This window comes from Paralichthys olivaceus, chromosome 6 (assembly GCF_024713975.1).
Source record: "Paralichthys olivaceus isolate ysfri-2021 chromosome 6, ASM2471397v2, whole genome shotgun sequence".
NCBI lineage: Eukaryota > Metazoa > Chordata > Actinopteri > Pleuronectiformes > Paralichthyidae > Paralichthys > Paralichthys olivaceus.
The window spans coordinates 19924154-19939848 of record NC_091098.1 but is presented as its reverse complement, the minus strand read 5'-3'; the positions used below and the strand labels follow the sequence as shown (position 1 = coordinate 19939848).

The window sequence follows — 15695 nt, the reverse complement described above, 5'->3', positions numbered from 1 at the left end:
TCATGACACAGCTTCTTCCAGTCGCTGCCTGGTGGTCACTACTATGACATCTCATCATCTCAGACTCTGCCAGTTACACATACATTACTCATCTACTGCCAAATGACTTCCAGAGGCTCCACTTGTGAACAGGCAAGGCAGGCAACTGTTTGGGGCCCCAGGACATGAGGGGCCCCTGAGGGCTGACAAACTTTACTCCACAACAACGTCTACTTCTAATGCAATGAAATCTCAGTAGGAAATCTCCCTGTAGGGGCCTCGTGTCATTCCTGTCTTGAGCTACAATTCTGTATCATTCACAAAGTTTGAATGGAAAATGAAATAAAGAGGAGTTATCCGCCTGGAAGTGAAAAAAAAAATGAGATCACGAGGAAACAGTGGTGAGTGAAGCAGATAATGACAATTATAACAGTATAAGTGGATCAATGAATGCTGTCTTTAACATTGACTGATGAAAGAGACACTTGAATGCTTTGTTGATGAGCACCGGCCTTATAATGTTGGTTATAATTTTGTATATATTTATATTTATATTATGACTATGTATGTCTGCTAATGTGAACACTGGCTCCTTTTTGGTTCCTATTGTCAATTAGAAGGTGTGTGTATGTGAGAGAGAGAGTGTGCGTGTGTGTGTGTGTGTGTGTGTGAGTGTGTGTGTGTGTGTGTGTGTGTGTGTGTCCTGGGCGGTGTCACTGAGGAGAACAGAGAACCAGCTGGGAGCTGCTCGTCCATTCATCCCTGTCACTGCTCCACCAGCGTTAGCTAGCATCCTCTCACTCCGCCGGCCAATGGCTCACCTGAAGCTTTAAAACCCGACTCTCCAAAATATGAACCTCCTCCTTTACTGTATGAACACGCAGGGAATCGGACAATCGTCAGTGGTGCAGCGGTCGTGGTGGTTTTGCTATAAGGTAAGAGCGGAGCAGCTATTAACAACAGCTCGGCTAGCTAATGCTAATAGTTGATCTTCATCCAAAGTGTCTTTAGCGTTAAGAACACATATGGTTGAATTATCTAAAGAGGCTAACACCGCTTAGTTCAACGGACTTTGTGATTGCAGTCTGCTAATATAACGATGATACAACGTTAGCTTGTCGACCTTAGCTGCTAGTCAGTTGATTTGATGTGGTGCTGATGCTGAGCTAGCCGAGCTGGCTAAGCTAATGATGAAACCTGAAACTCGAGCATCCCAGTCAGAGGAGGCGAGGGATTGAAAAGCTTTTCTACTGCATGAACACAACAACACGACTGATGTACACAACAACCAGTCTTGGAGACACGTCACTGAGCCACATCAGGATTCTTGTTAATCATGTAGATAAGCTCAGTTTGAATTTCAGCCAAATTATGATGATGACGTTGCTCTTCATTAAAATAATAATAAAGTCATTAAGAGGAAATAACAAACAAATAAATCAATGAAGGACAAAACAACAGGAACTTTGAGAAATGTTTTGGCTTATCAAACAACCAGTCTTCCAAGAAACAGTAGGGAAAACTCTTCTCGGCAACACTTAAAGTCAAATCCTCTATCCGGAAATCAGAAGCAGCCTTTATGTAATGAATCATTTATTATGCACCACAATGCAATTTTAAGCAAATGTGTTTCAGAACATATATGTGATCAACTCCCCCCGTGGGCATCTAGAAGTAAAGGCTGCTGTACAAACAGATAATGAATGCCTATACAGTTAAACACAGTTTGTAACTACAGTGACACTTCGTAGGAATTAGGCTGCACAAAATGATCACAGTCGCATATGTCATAGCCATTTAAAAAAGGAGCTGGATTCACCTCTATGTTTCGATGAAAACAATGAAACAAAGTCTTCACCCCTGTCCATGGGTTTATTTGTTGTGCTGCTTTGTTTCAAGGACAAGGACAAGTTCTAATTCTAATGTCTTTATGTCTTCTTATAATACATTATAGTGTGATATCAATAATTTACCAAATCTTTTTATAACACTTAAAATGCTAATCAGGAAAACTTGAACTAAAGTAAGTAAACATTTACATATTAGAATTTTATAAATTATATGTGTGTTTGATACTTGCTGTGATGATGACTGAAACGTGTTTAATTTAATTTAATTTGCATAATGTGTTGGTTGTGTGTTTCTTCTGGAGGATCATGTGGTGGGCCTGGCCGTTCCTACCTGCTCTGGTTCTTCTCTCAGAGCTCTCTGTGGTGAGAGTCCAGACAGCACCATGCCAGACCTGTCGAAAACTCACCGAAAGTTTCATTAAGGTACTGCAGTTAAAATAGTGAAGCATCGGTTAATGTATGTCTTTCTGGGCCAGTTTATCCTTTTTGTATTTGATGCCCTAAAATGTCCCTCTTTTTAGGGTTTGGAGATAACAGCCAAGAAGAACTTTGGGGGTGGTAACACTGCTTGGGAAGAAGAGAAGCTGGCTAAGTATGCACGAAGGTAAGAGCAAGTTTTAATATTCTTTATTTATAAATACTAACCTGTTCTGTTTTCATATTCACCAACTGCATTACCTGTCTTAATTGTCGGCTTCTTGTTTTAGTGAGACTCGACTGCTAGAGATTGTAGAAGCTGCTTGTGAGAAAACAGATTTTGAATGTAACCAGCTGCTGGAGCAGATAGAGGACCAAGTGGAGACTTGGTGGTTCCACAGGTATGTGTATTGTGTGCATACTCCGTATACTATGTAGTCTGAATCTACATTTCATTTCTTTCATTCAGCACAATATCGTTTTCATGTTGGCTGATTTGCTATGGGGCCAGTTATATTTAGTCTGGTAACATTACTGGGAGCAGTATTGAGATTTAGGTTAAGTTTTCATGGGGGAAAAATCAATAAAATCTCAAGTTATCAATCCCACATTGTGTTTATCATATTGAGACAGTGTTGGTTTCCTCTGTGTATTTAGGTTTTGTTAAGACGTACAACCTTGCCCCTGTTCTAACTCTATGGCTGACATGATGTGTGTGTCCTTTAGGCAGCAGGAGGCACCAGACCTGTTTGAGTGGCTGTGCATAGAGGAACTGAGACTCTGCTGCCAACCTGGACACTTTGGGCCTGACTGCAAAGGTATGGAACACACAAACCATTCAGCACAAGCTACCTGATATCTGTATACAAAATCTTACTGTGCTAGACCTTAATTTATTTAATTATGTCCCATGTTTAATAAAATATTTTGAATTCATCCCACAGTCAAATCAAATGTTTGTAATTAGAATCATGCTCTTTTAAAGCACTAGTGACCAGGGAACCACTAATGTCATGCTTATCAATACAGAGTGTCCTTCAAGCCCTGGTGGGGTGTGTGGTGGTCTGGGCCGCTGTGAGGGGGAGGGGACTCGACTGGGAGATGGAGAGTGCGTCTGTGATCCTGGATACTCAGGCAATCTGTGCCAGGGCTGTGCTGATGGCTACTTCAGAGAGAAAAGCTCCAATGACAGCAAAGGAGCCTGTGCAGGTGCTTCAGATAAACATTTCAATCATCATGAAATCATCAGCATGAACTTAATTATGTTTGAGTTCAGCTTAAATTGACGATCTCATTATCTCCATGTCTCTCATGGTCTGTAGCTTGCTACTACTCATGTAAGAAATGCTCAGGGCCGCAGGACTACAAATGCCTTGACTGTAAACCAGGCTGGATCCTTCATGACAACAAGTGTGTGGGTGAGTGTCTCTTGAGAGTTCATGAGGTAAAGTTTCTTTGATTCTGTGCCAGTTTGTTGGAAGTTTGTATCCTGACTTTTCTTGTATGTCTCTTAGACATTGACGAGTGCGGTACGGAGCTGGCTCGATGTCCCTCTAACACGTACTGTCACAACACAGATGGATCGTATGAATGCAGAGGTAGGCTCTCATGTGTAGTTGCTGCTTTTAAAGTCACAACCTGCTGTAGTGTATCACAGGGAGAAAACTTATATATAAATAAATCCAATCAATCTATCAATTAATGATATGTATTTGGGGGCAAAAACAATAAGATAGATAGATAGATTACTTTATTCATCCCCAAAAGGAATTTAGGTCGTCATAGCAGTTCGGTATTTGGTACAATAAAAATACAATAGAATAAAATAGAATAAACTTTTATGTAAACATAAACACAGATGATTAAGTATTTATTATGTCTGTGAAAGGCTCATGATGGTTGATATTATCAGCCAATCGAGATATATTGGTGGGCTCAAGAATCAATCAATCACTATAGGACTTAATGTCCAGTTCAGAATGCAATGTGACCACTGTGATTTTTGCTTAATCCAGGCTGTGATCAGGCATGTGTGGGATGCATGGGCAGTGGTCCTGCCCGTTGTAAGAAATGTTCACGTGGCTACAGATTGAAAGGAGCCAAGTGTCTTGGTAAGCATGTACTACTTAGCTCATAAATGTGTTTACTGTTAACTCCTAGCCTTGTCCTAATGTACTTAAGCTGTGTTTCTTTGCTCCCTTGCACAGATATAGATGAATGTAATGAGCGTGCAATAGCGTGCCCAGGGCTCAATGAGGCCTGTATCAACGAGGAGGGCTCCTTCCACTGTGACTGTGCTGATGGATTCATCAGAAGAGACAGCATTTGTGTTGAGAACAAGCCACCTGGTAAGTAGCAGTAAATATGCAGAAACGTACAGTATGGTGTGTCGCTGACAGCCTCTCAGATCTGATCTAACTTTCTTTTTGTGCTCCTCAGCTGGTCCAGAGAAGGGACTGTTTGATGACATGACAGACGACGAGGTTCTTGTACTGCAGCAGATGTTCTTTGGGGTTGTGATCTGTGCCCTTGCTACGCTCGCTGCTAAGGGCGATATGGTTTTCACAGCTATTTTCATTGGAGGTGTGGCTGCTATGGCCGGATACTGGTTGACAGAAAAGGGGGACTACATGCTGGATGGATTCCTGAAGGGACGCTAGACTGTCTGTGGCCTCGATTTAATAAAAGGACCTTGGAATACCAGCCAATAAAAGTGAATATCACTCGACCGGGGCAGAAAATGATCACGACAATGCTTGCCTTTCAGGGATTTATTTGGGTTTTGGGAGTTACTTGAAAGGGCTTGGGGAAATATATGTTTATGAATAGGATAATGCAGGAAAAAGTGAGGACATTAAGGCCATGGAGCCATATATCTTGAAGAGGAACTGACAAGGCCACACTGCACTGATGTAAAGGAACTTAATCCCCTAGCTCAACTTTGTTGGGAACAAGGTTGACATGAAGACCACCACTGATTGTTCAAACCTATTATGCATTTGGATTTTCCATCTGGCCTCGATGTTGTTTGAGAAACAATGTCTTTGTTCCACACAATCGAAACCTCCAGTCATCATCCGCTGTGAAGCAGAGCTTTTCCCATAGTTTGAATGTCGCGTTGGTTTCCACACTTTTTGCTGTGGGCCTGTGGTTAGATGAAGAAATCAGCCCAAAGAGAAACTCTGGGATGTTTCCATTATGAACCACTGGTTATTTATGTTCACAGAATGGCTTTTTTTATTTCCTCACTTCCTGAATGATTATTTTCAGTAATACTGCATGACAACAGGAATTGAAATGAAAGGTACTACACTGTTTAATTTGTCTCACTTTGGCATGAAAGTCTGACAGCTGCTGAATCACCAACATTACTGCCACTGACCACTTCTTAAAGCATTTGAATGAATGTGCTAAGGTAAAAACCAGCTCTAATCTTGATGATGTAAGCCATTTTCTGTTGCCTTTAATTTTGAAAGCAATATTTATTGGAATGATGTTTATTATATTTTGTTCTTGACACCTTCTCTGTGTATTTGTGTGCATTTCAATGCAATTTTTAATTTGTCCAGTTGTGATTCTAGCAGGTATTGTAGCATTATGTTAGAAAGCACCTGAAGCATCATTTCTCATCCATCCATCAAATGTATCTTTCCCGAGGGTGCAAACTTGTCCATACTGTCATTGTTCATTATAGATTTTCGCTTAATAAGAAAAGTCTGCAACTCTTCATGTTTAATTTAATTTTGTGAAGAACTGTATGCTCTTTGCATAAACTGAATGGGAAAAAAACATTCAAGCTCATGGAATTTGTTTTCTTCAACAGCATGTTTTGTCATAAATTAAAGGAAATGCAAAAACTTTCAACAGTTGCAGGTCAAGTTGCATTGTGGGTAATGTAGGCTTCAGGTTTCGACAAGGTAGAATGCATAGAATAAGAAAGACGATACCTCTGGTTCTGCTTCGTCCATTTTATACTAAGCTCAACTTAAAAAACAAGTCTGACCATGTAACAGAAGCACAGTTATACATTGTTGCAGTTCTATGTTTATATTTTTACCATATTCTAAAATTAATTTGTATAAAGTAAAACTGGAAATACAGTGACATTCTAATACAGCTCTAATGCAGATTATAAAACCCTACAAATGTCCCTCTTATGTTCGGTCACTGACTATCACACTCATAATTACATGCACTGTATACAGTATGTTGTCTTTCATTTTCATCTGACACTCAGCTGAACCAAGTACCTCAGTAAAGCCTGTAGTTGTTACTCAGGATGTTGATGTTCAACCTATTTCAGTGTTCCACTCCAGTTAATGGGGTTGAGGCGCAGCAGCTCTCTCTCCTTCAGGATCTCCTGGGAGCGTGTTAGTGCTCTGTCCCTCCAGCTCTGCTCCATTAGCTGCACACACACAAGCACAAGAACACATACAGCTGAGACGAGGAAGACAACACAACTCACTCCCTTCATATGTCGGATCTGGAGCTTCTTCCTGGACACTATGAGCAGCACAGACACAACTAGAATGACCCAAGCCCAACAGTCTCCTTCCATTCAGTCAAGCTGCAGCAAATTTTAAACACAGAGATGTAATTTCCCTAAATGTGCCAGATTGTTTTTTATCATGATCCACAAATTATTCTCTGGGGAAACAGTGAAATATTGAAAAATGTCATGTCTCTCAATGTTGCAGAAAATAGAAAGAAATCCTGTATCCTGATAGATCTGCACCAGGATTTAACGGGTTCTCTGCTGACCCACTGATCCTTCCACTAAGTTTCCTGGTCATCTGTTCAGTGGTTTTTGTGTGTTGTTGATTGCAAACAAACAAACAAAAGAACGTACAGGGGTGAGAACATAACCTCCTTGGTGGAGGTGATGAAAGCATGAGCAGTGGATGTATGATGTGTAAATGGAAGTGCACCTTCTTGTTCTCATCTCTGAACACTGTCATTGCTTTGCTGTGCTGGATCCTTTGCTCTCTGTCACTGGACAGGGCGAGACGGTCCACTTCACGTAAATACTCTGATTCCTTCACTTTACCGACCAGCTGCAGTTTCAGTGCCGCACATTTCTCCTCCATCTGCCTCTTTAACTGTTCTCGCAGCTCCCTCCTGTCAGAAGAAGACAGACTCGTCACTAAAGTGTATTTGCAGGACACATTAAAAGGATAAAAAGACTCATCAACACAACATGAGAAGTGAAGGTATCCACACGTTCACCTGTATTCTTCTCTTTCACTGCTGCTTCCATAAAAGGGTTTTCTCCACACTTGATGATACCTGACACATCGATGACAAGACTTTAAACTCAGCTCTGCAAAATCAAAATGGAATTAGATCTTGAGCCTCTGTGACTTGTCTTCTTTTGGTGATTCTCAGTTAAACATGAGTCACAGTGATGAGTGCTCCTACCTGTGGTGCTCTCTTCTCTGCATGATCAGTGTCCTCTGGTGGTTGTGGTGGTGAACAGCTGGCGTCTCCAGACTGACTATGCGTTTATGGACCGAAGGTGGATGTAAAGGGTTCAGTCTTGGAAAACTCTAGGGGTCAGATATATAGAAGTTGTTTGTTTTTCATCTTCCCATGAGACAGTCACACAATGAACTGTCAAAGACTCTATGAGCACCTGATTGCTTGTCCACAGTCGGGCAGAGTCTGAGATGATGGGAAATGTCATGGGAGTGACCACCAGGCAGCGACTCTGCTGGACAGCAGCTGTGTCACGAGGAACACACACTGGTGTGGAAGCTATGGCTGCTGTGGTAATGAAGATTGAGATAAACAGAGTCACAGCTTGTTCACTACCAACATTATTAGAAACAACAAAAGTTATCTCACGTAGTTGCATTTTGTTGTCCAGTCTTTTTCTTCTGTTCGTCCACCAGACAAGTTCAGTCTTTGTGTCTTTGTCCTGCAGGATTTATTTTTCCTCTTAAAGTTGCAGGTCTGTTCACATTCAATCATAACACTAATTCAAATGACTGCACTGGTACAAGTTAGAGATTTAACCTTCGCCTGCCTGTGCATTCACTGAGTGTTCAGCAGTGGCAACAGTTGCCTTGGGAATCAGGTTACCCCCCCCGACCAAGAGAAAGCTGCTGTGTGGAGTTTAAGGTCAGTGCACACAACAAGAAACATTATTACCTGGTGACAATGGAGTAACCAGAGACAGTAAGGAGACGTCTCCTGACCTCATCTACGTGTTAACAGATGATACAGGACAACCAGTCAGAAGATTGGAACCTTTTAAATAAAAGCAAAAAACTGTAGTATTACTGCATAATTATAAGATGATTCAGGAACCTGGCCTTGTTATTTTCCTTGTATCTGGTATTTGGATTCATATCTCAACTGTTTATACTTTGAGTTCATTATTTCCTGTCTTATTTGTGGGTAACTGTTAAATGTTCCCTCTGCATGAACATGTCATTCTGGCTCCAGTAGAGTTCATCGCTGTATGTGTGAATCGTCTGTTATAAATAAAGTATTTTTCAGATGTAGATTGTAAACACAGTTGGATTTTCTCAGCACTGCAGGGGCAGATTTTCTTGGCAGCACAGAGGGACTTAACAACAAGCAGCTCTTTTAAACATTTCCTTTTTATGATTCCATGCCGATGTTAGCCTGTGGCCCGGAGGCATTGTTTTCAGGCATCTGCTCAATATTGTAGCAGTGATTTAATCAATTGAGCGGAAAACAACAAAGACAAACAAATAAACAAGACAGTGACACATTTTGTCCGTCATTGTGAGCTTCAATTAATAAAATCCTTCAGGATTTTTTTTCCCTGTGGTTCTTTCTTAAACTTTAACAGTAGCATTAATAGTCCTCATTGACACTGGCTGATATTTCCCTGAAATTACAGCTTTATTATAATAACATTTACACTTTATTCTCATAATATTACATTATTCTCATAAATGTATGACTTTATTCTGAAAATCTCCATCCAATCTTTTTTCCCACTTAAGTGAGCCTAATACTTCACTGTGTGCAGCTGTAGAAGTGCAGGAACAAAGATGATGGGGAGAAGCAGACAGAGGCAGCAATAAAAAGTAACCAGAACCAATTCCATTGATATTGTGGATATTTTTCCATCGTTTTCACACAGGTCAAGTCGCTCACCCAACACTCTAATCTCTAATTGGCTTTCCATGAGCTCCAGAGATGAGAGACCTTCGAAGTTTCCTCTCTCCTCCATCCACACCAAATCAGAGAAGTACTTTTTCTGTGTGTCAGCCATTGCTGTTTCCCTCATTCCCTCCTCTTTTTCTGCACTGTCCCCCCCTTGGGCCCATTCTGCAACCATTACTGCTGTCTCTGTGGTTAAAGGATCTGGATCTTCTACTACCTCTACTACCAGTGACACATGAAGGGTTTGAGGGGTTAAAGGTATTGTTGAAGGGTTTATTTTGATTGCAGGTGAACAAATGATGGCCAGTACCTTAAATGATGAATGGAGTCGTGAGCATATGAAACAAGACGGGAAAGGAGAGGGTTCAGATAAAGATAAAGCATCCATAGGAGGCTCCTCCTCTCCCATCTGGTCCATATCCTAGAACGTTTCTAAGTAAAACAAAATAAATTGATGGCATATCTCCAATGATTTATTAAATCCTATCCCTCACTTTGCAACACAGACTATTCTATCACCCAACCACCTCACCAAGATTCACCTAATGATTCTCTGAAACTGCACTTTTAGTGAATAGCCCGTTTTGGGCCAGCAGGTGGCAGTGGTCAACCAGGGAATGGTGGGATTGTTCCAGTGACAGAGAGTCTCATGATGATTTAGAGCCAGAGCCAGGAGCAAAGTTAATGTTTTCATTTAGTAGTAAGTGAGTAGCTCAGACAGGAAGATGATAAATGATGAAGGTGCAGAGGTAAAGATGGCAGTGATGAGACACAATGACAAGATGCATCAGATATAATATTATTACTTGGCTACCAGGTTTTTGTGTCTTGCTCATGAATGTTTTGACAGAGTTCATTTTTCTGAGCACAAGGGCTCAGGTGCATAGGTACATTAATAATTACAACATTAATTAAAGCAAATAAAATAATTTATCCCAGCATGCAAAAAATATAATTAACCTTTCCATTATTAGAGAGAGGAAAGGGCTTGACCTTATGTCATATGAGTCATTATGATCATTCGTCATATCAAATGGGAGGGTGGTGCTCTATGCTTTCATAAACACTGTCTTCATTATCTGAACAACCAGCGCCTCTTTAGTACAGTATGTTGACAACAAGTATTTCTACCTTGAGTAATTTTGTTGTGTTTATTGTGTTGTGTTCACACAGGGATGAGCACAATGACATTCTGGCTGTGGCAGACTGGGGTCAGAAGCTCTCCTTCTATCAGCTTAGTGGAAAACAGGTGAATATCACAAGTCTCCACAAAACTCTTGAATCCATGTGCCTATGTACAAATAATAGTCGGAGTAGATTGAAACCATAACTGTACAATGGAAGTGATCCTGCTATGCTTTAATGGCCCCTCACTGTCCTCGTTGTTCCTATTCCCTGTGGGCAGTAACATAATTATAGACAAATATGCACGGTTCCTTACGCTGCCATTATGCCTTAGGCTCATATACTATCATCGGCATACTTATCTGTTTAAGTTAACATGTTGTTTGGATTACAACACCAGGAATTGTTCACAGTGAAAAAAAATTCTATGAATTGTCAGGCACTTTTTTACTACAGTGAGAAGAAACAGATGCACAGAGTTGGGAAACTCTTATGATGTTGTGCAAATGTAACAATAATACAATAGAGCCTATTTAAACCAGAGGAAGAATTTCTTTTTGTCTATCTTTTCATCAAACACCCAAAGGGGTGGTTGAGTGTATTATGGACTTTGATGTGTGTTGGCCCAGGCCACAGTACAATAAATATATTTGATTTATTCATGGTTTAATGTCCATTTTGCTCTTTGTCTGTTTCAGATTGGAAAAGACAGGACGCTCACCTATGACCCTTGTTGCGTCAGTTACTTCTCTAAGGGTGAATACATAGTCATGGGCGGTTCTGATAAACAGGCCTCCCTCTACACTAAAGATGGAGTGCGACTCGGCAACATAGGCGAGCAGAATTCCTGGGTGTGGACGTGCCGGGTGAAGCCTGACTCCAACTTGGTGGTAGGTCTACAGATGGTGGAGCCATATGTGTAGAGAAGTTATCCAACCTTTGAATAATAGTGTGTGTCATTGTGAGAGAGGAGGAAGGAGAATGTAATGAGGAACAGTGATAAAGCTCAGACCTGACATTCAGAATGATAGTCTCCATTTGTTCTGATAACACATCCCTTCTTTAGCTGTGCTGATACAAACATCAGTTCATTTTACAGTAACAACTTCACAGCTTCTCTCTTCATTGCATGTAAGTGAAAGTGAGGAGGCATACCATAGAGAATTGGTTGTTGGCAGATTGTCTCAGTTCTTCATTGTAGATGTTTTTCCCACCGCCAGTCTTTTCTTAGAGGTGTTAATAGGATGTACTGCTACTTTATTTTCTCTGTCTAGGTGTTGGGCTGCCAGGATGGGACCATTGCATGCTACCAACTTATCTTCAGTACAGTTCACGGCCTCTACAAGGATCGTTATGCTTATAGAAATGGCATGACAGATGTCATTGTCCAGCACCTCATCACAGAACAAAAAGGTACACTATAATAATAATAATAACTTTATTTATAAAGGAGTTTTAAATACCAGTAACAATATGAAGCTCACATTTCAACATAATAATAATAATGACACAGATATTTATGGTCTGTATTTATACATGGTCTGTATTTATATAGTGCTTTTCTAGTCTTGATGAAATCTCAAAGTGCTTTACATTCATGTATCTATATCAGTACCAGGAAATTCATAGAGGCCTTATTTTAGTGCCACAGTAAATAATAAGCTGTATGTGTCTTGAGGCATCATAGTTTATAATGTGATTAAGTTTACAGAAGGAAAAAGTGTTTTCTGAACTAACATTATTATGTGATTAAATATGAATTTATGAATTTCCTAGTTTCAGCTAATTGGGTCATAGCTACAGTATTTTAATAACCTTTTTGAAAGGGTAGACAGTCTGCTGTTTGTGGAGAGAGTTTTGATGATCGAGTTAAGGAATCCTCATCCCCCTGAGCTCATCTCCTTCTTTACACAGTGAGGATCAAGTGCCGTGAGCTGAGGAAGAAGATCACCGTCTACAGAGACCGCCTCACCATCCATCTGCCTGAGAAGATCCTCATCTGTGAGCTTCATTCAGATGACTCCTCAGACATGCACAAAGCCTTTCTTACAGTTATGTTTATATTTCAAATTCTGATTTTTTGTTCTTTCTTACTTACACCAATACAAACTTTACAGATTGCAAAGGTGAGTGTTGTGACATTTGAGTAATGTCACCATGATGGAAGCCAAATTAACCAGTGTTCAGCCATTAACTACTTGCCCGAATGCCTGGAGAAAAACAATAATATAATGAAATTGCTGTTTTTCCACATGTCTGTCTTTGCCTTTGCTAACCCTCAACAAACTGGATAAAATAAGACAATTGAATGAATGGGAACGTCCACAGTCTGGGTGTCTCTTTGGTTCCTCTCTGCTTTTTGTCTCTGTGTGTTTGACAGGCTGGTAGGGAGGAGGAGCAGCCATAACACAGAGGCCTTTTAAATCTGTCTGTGTGGGACAGAGGTGCTTTAGATCTCTGTACAATAGATGCTCATGTTTCATGGTCACAGCTTTTAGACTTCATAAATAGGCTGTGCTCATATGGGCTGTGCATGTCTGTGTCTAATCAAATCATGTTTATCTCTGCAGTGTTGCTTTAAGGTGTCGAACCACACTTGCTCTGTTCTACAGAACAATCTGCTAAGATTTGTTAGACATTTACAAGTTTGACAGACTGTGAAATGATGCAAACAGAATCATTTGGTCATACACAACCAGTCAGAGTTTCATGTGTTTTGTTTCCTTCACCAGTGTCAGAGAGAAAGAATGGGTGATGGAGTCCCTAATTCCATACATCAAAGTAATTGGTGGTCCTCCAGGCGGAGTGGGTCTAATAGTTGGGCTGAAGAAGGGAGCTGTGAGAATTTTACACACATTAAGTAATTTAGATGACTGAAGATGACAGAAATGGATCACACACTCACAAGCCTGCGATCTAGGAATTTGGACATAAAACCGCTTCCTACTGAAGAAGAGGAGATTTATATAATGCAGCTCCTGAAGATAGTTGATAATCAGCCCCCCCATCACGCTGCTGAAGCTCTCAACATCAGTGCGCTGCCTGGAAATGAGCGCTTACTGCAAAAAACTGTCTGTGGTGGACGAGCACAACACTCACAACAAATCAGTAAAGAACTGCTTTTTCAGTTGAGCTGACAGAGCGTTAAATGGATGACTTATCTTGGCAAAATTTAAAATGCATGTCAGAATTACAGTGTGGTGGGTTGAAACTGAAAAATGCTTGAATGTTTAGTTATTTGCATTACGAACAAATTACATTTTGACTCATGTGCTCTCCACTACCCTCCTTTTACCGTCTCCTCTCTCTTCCCTGTAGGAGCCTAATGCTAACAGTGTGGCTTGGATCATCCAGTGTGAAGACATGCTGTGCTTCTCTGGCAGTGGGTACCTTAACATCAAGGCCATTGATTTCCCAGTACACCAGTAGAAGATGCAGGGTTTTGTGGTTGGCTATAATGGCTCGAAGATCTTCTCCTTCCATGACAATTCTTTGTTGGCAGTGGAGGAACCTCAGTTGTGTAGTATGTTGTCAGCTTGTCCTAGTCTGAAGACAAAGACAGTGATACAAGTGGTCATAATGTAGAAATGAGAGCTTATTGTTGCCAGTGGCAGGTGAATGATAAATATCACGGTATTGTTTTGTACCACAAGAGAGAGCCCTGAGCATGAACACTGACCTGTGCATGTTTGAGAATGCCAAGGTGATGAGATCATAGATTGACAACAGAATACCTTTGTTTTCGAAAAAAGACCTGGAAATAGAAAGCATTGCATGTTTTGAGGGATGTAGAACATATGTTTTTCTTCATTATGTGCAGTTATGCCAAGTTGGGGCCCTGCGCTGTGTTTAAATATCCCCCTTTACCATCTGTCTTTCATCTCCTCATATATCACTACAATCTCCACAAACATCAACGGATCAGTGCACACACACTGTGCTTTTATCCATGTATTCCTGGTCAACACAAGAAAAACTTGCACACAGATGGAGAGAAAGAAGGCGATCCTCCGCTCTTTGATGAGGGGGGTCAGTTTGAGTTGAGACAAATTCATGCTATATTATGTTTAAATGTGGAGGAACACTTTGATCATCAGTATTACCATTACTTTGCTGGAGTAGCTGACATATCCCCAAATGATTCATGTGTATTTGTCTGAGCTTATATATCAGGTTATATGTGTATTTGATGGGGCTGCTGTATATTTATATGTATTTGTGGCCATATGTATTTACTGGCTCTGGACTTCTCCTGCTCTCCATCCAGATCATTATGAGGATTCTAATTGTGATATTATCTGTTTCCATCGCTCACTTGTTTTCACTCCTAATGAGGTTTTAAAGTTCGAACTTGATATGTTAATACGTGGTTTTCTGTTTTCAGGAGTTTGACAAAGAAGCAGACAGAGGACACTGAGATCCTGATGACTAAGCAGGCAGACTTGGCTGTGAGCAGCGAGGAGCCTCAGGCAGCAGCAGAGATGTACCTGTCAGCTGGAGAGCATCTCAAAGCGTTTGACATCATCGGTGAGCATGGCTGGGCTGACATAGGTGTCAATCACTGCATGAAACATTTTAGATCAGTCCTCTACTCTAACATACACTGATATTCCTTTTACCCTTTTCTAACCTGAGATGTCCACCCTATGTCCAAAGTAATCCGACCTAATCAGTACTGAAAGGTGCATTTGACATGCTAAGGGAAAGCTATGACAGCTATGATTACCTTTCCATTAAAAGCCCAAAATAGACACTGCAGCTGAACACAGTCAGGAATCTAACCTTCAGAATCAGAGGGGGGGGGGGGGGGTTCATAAGCAAAGTTTGATACTGCAGATCTTCATTTTCAGGTACATCTGCACTGGTCCTCTCTATGTGTCCTCAATCCTCTCTCCACTCATCCAGGCTGATCGACAAGGCTGAGCGCGAGCCACTGGGAAAATGTGCGCTCTACTTCAAGAGGCTGCAGCACCACGGCTATGCCTCCGAGATCTATTCCAAGATGGGAGACTTGCAGGCTCTGATGCAGCTGCATGTGGAAACCCGGCACTGGGAAGAGGTGAGACACATTTAGCAACACAGCAGGCACAAATGCTCAGCACATCATGACTTATATATAAATGATCTGCTGTGGTATTCAGAATTATGTGTCATAAACCACAAAGTGATCCACTTAAGTGTCGG

General features: G+C 40.9%; 2 protein-coding genes across 3 annotated transcripts; one reads left to right on the top strand and one right to left on the bottom strand.

The window, feature by feature from the left end:
* Positions 1-732: 732 nt before the first annotated feature.
* Positions 733-6110, top strand: LOC109635004 (protein disulfide isomerase CRELD1). Its single transcript, XM_020095886.2, has 11 exons — positions 733-914; positions 2132-2252; positions 2351-2433; positions 2537-2647; positions 2973-3064; positions 3276-3455; positions 3569-3664; positions 3761-3844; positions 4262-4357; positions 4454-4594; positions 4686-6110. The coding sequence occupies exons 2-11, from the start codon at positions 2136-2138 to the stop codon at positions 4904-4906; spliced, it is 1221 nt and encodes a 406-aa protein (XP_019951445.1). The 5' UTR covers positions 733-914; positions 2132-2135; the 3' UTR covers positions 4907-6110.
* A 296-nt stretch (positions 6111-6406) lies between these two features.
* LOC109635123 (uncharacterized) lies at positions 6407-14240 on the bottom strand. Of its 2 annotated transcripts, XM_069526472.1 has the most exons (8): positions 14191-14240; positions 13902-14057; positions 8091-8163; positions 7879-8009; positions 7665-7792; positions 7473-7532; positions 7175-7364; positions 6407-6651 (listed from the first exon to the last, which is right to left on the bottom strand). In XM_069526472.1, exons 2-8 carry the CDS (start codon positions 13992-13994, stop codon positions 6541-6543), a joined length of 786 nt encoding a protein of 261 aa, XP_069382573.1. In that variant the 5' UTR covers positions 13995-14057; positions 14191-14240; the 3' UTR covers positions 6407-6540. The 2 variants fall into 2 exon arrangements, with proteins under 2 accessions (XP_069382573.1, XP_069382572.1); XM_069526471.1 differs by having other exon boundaries at positions 7879-8163.
* Between the last annotated feature and the right edge of the window lie 1455 nt (positions 14241-15695).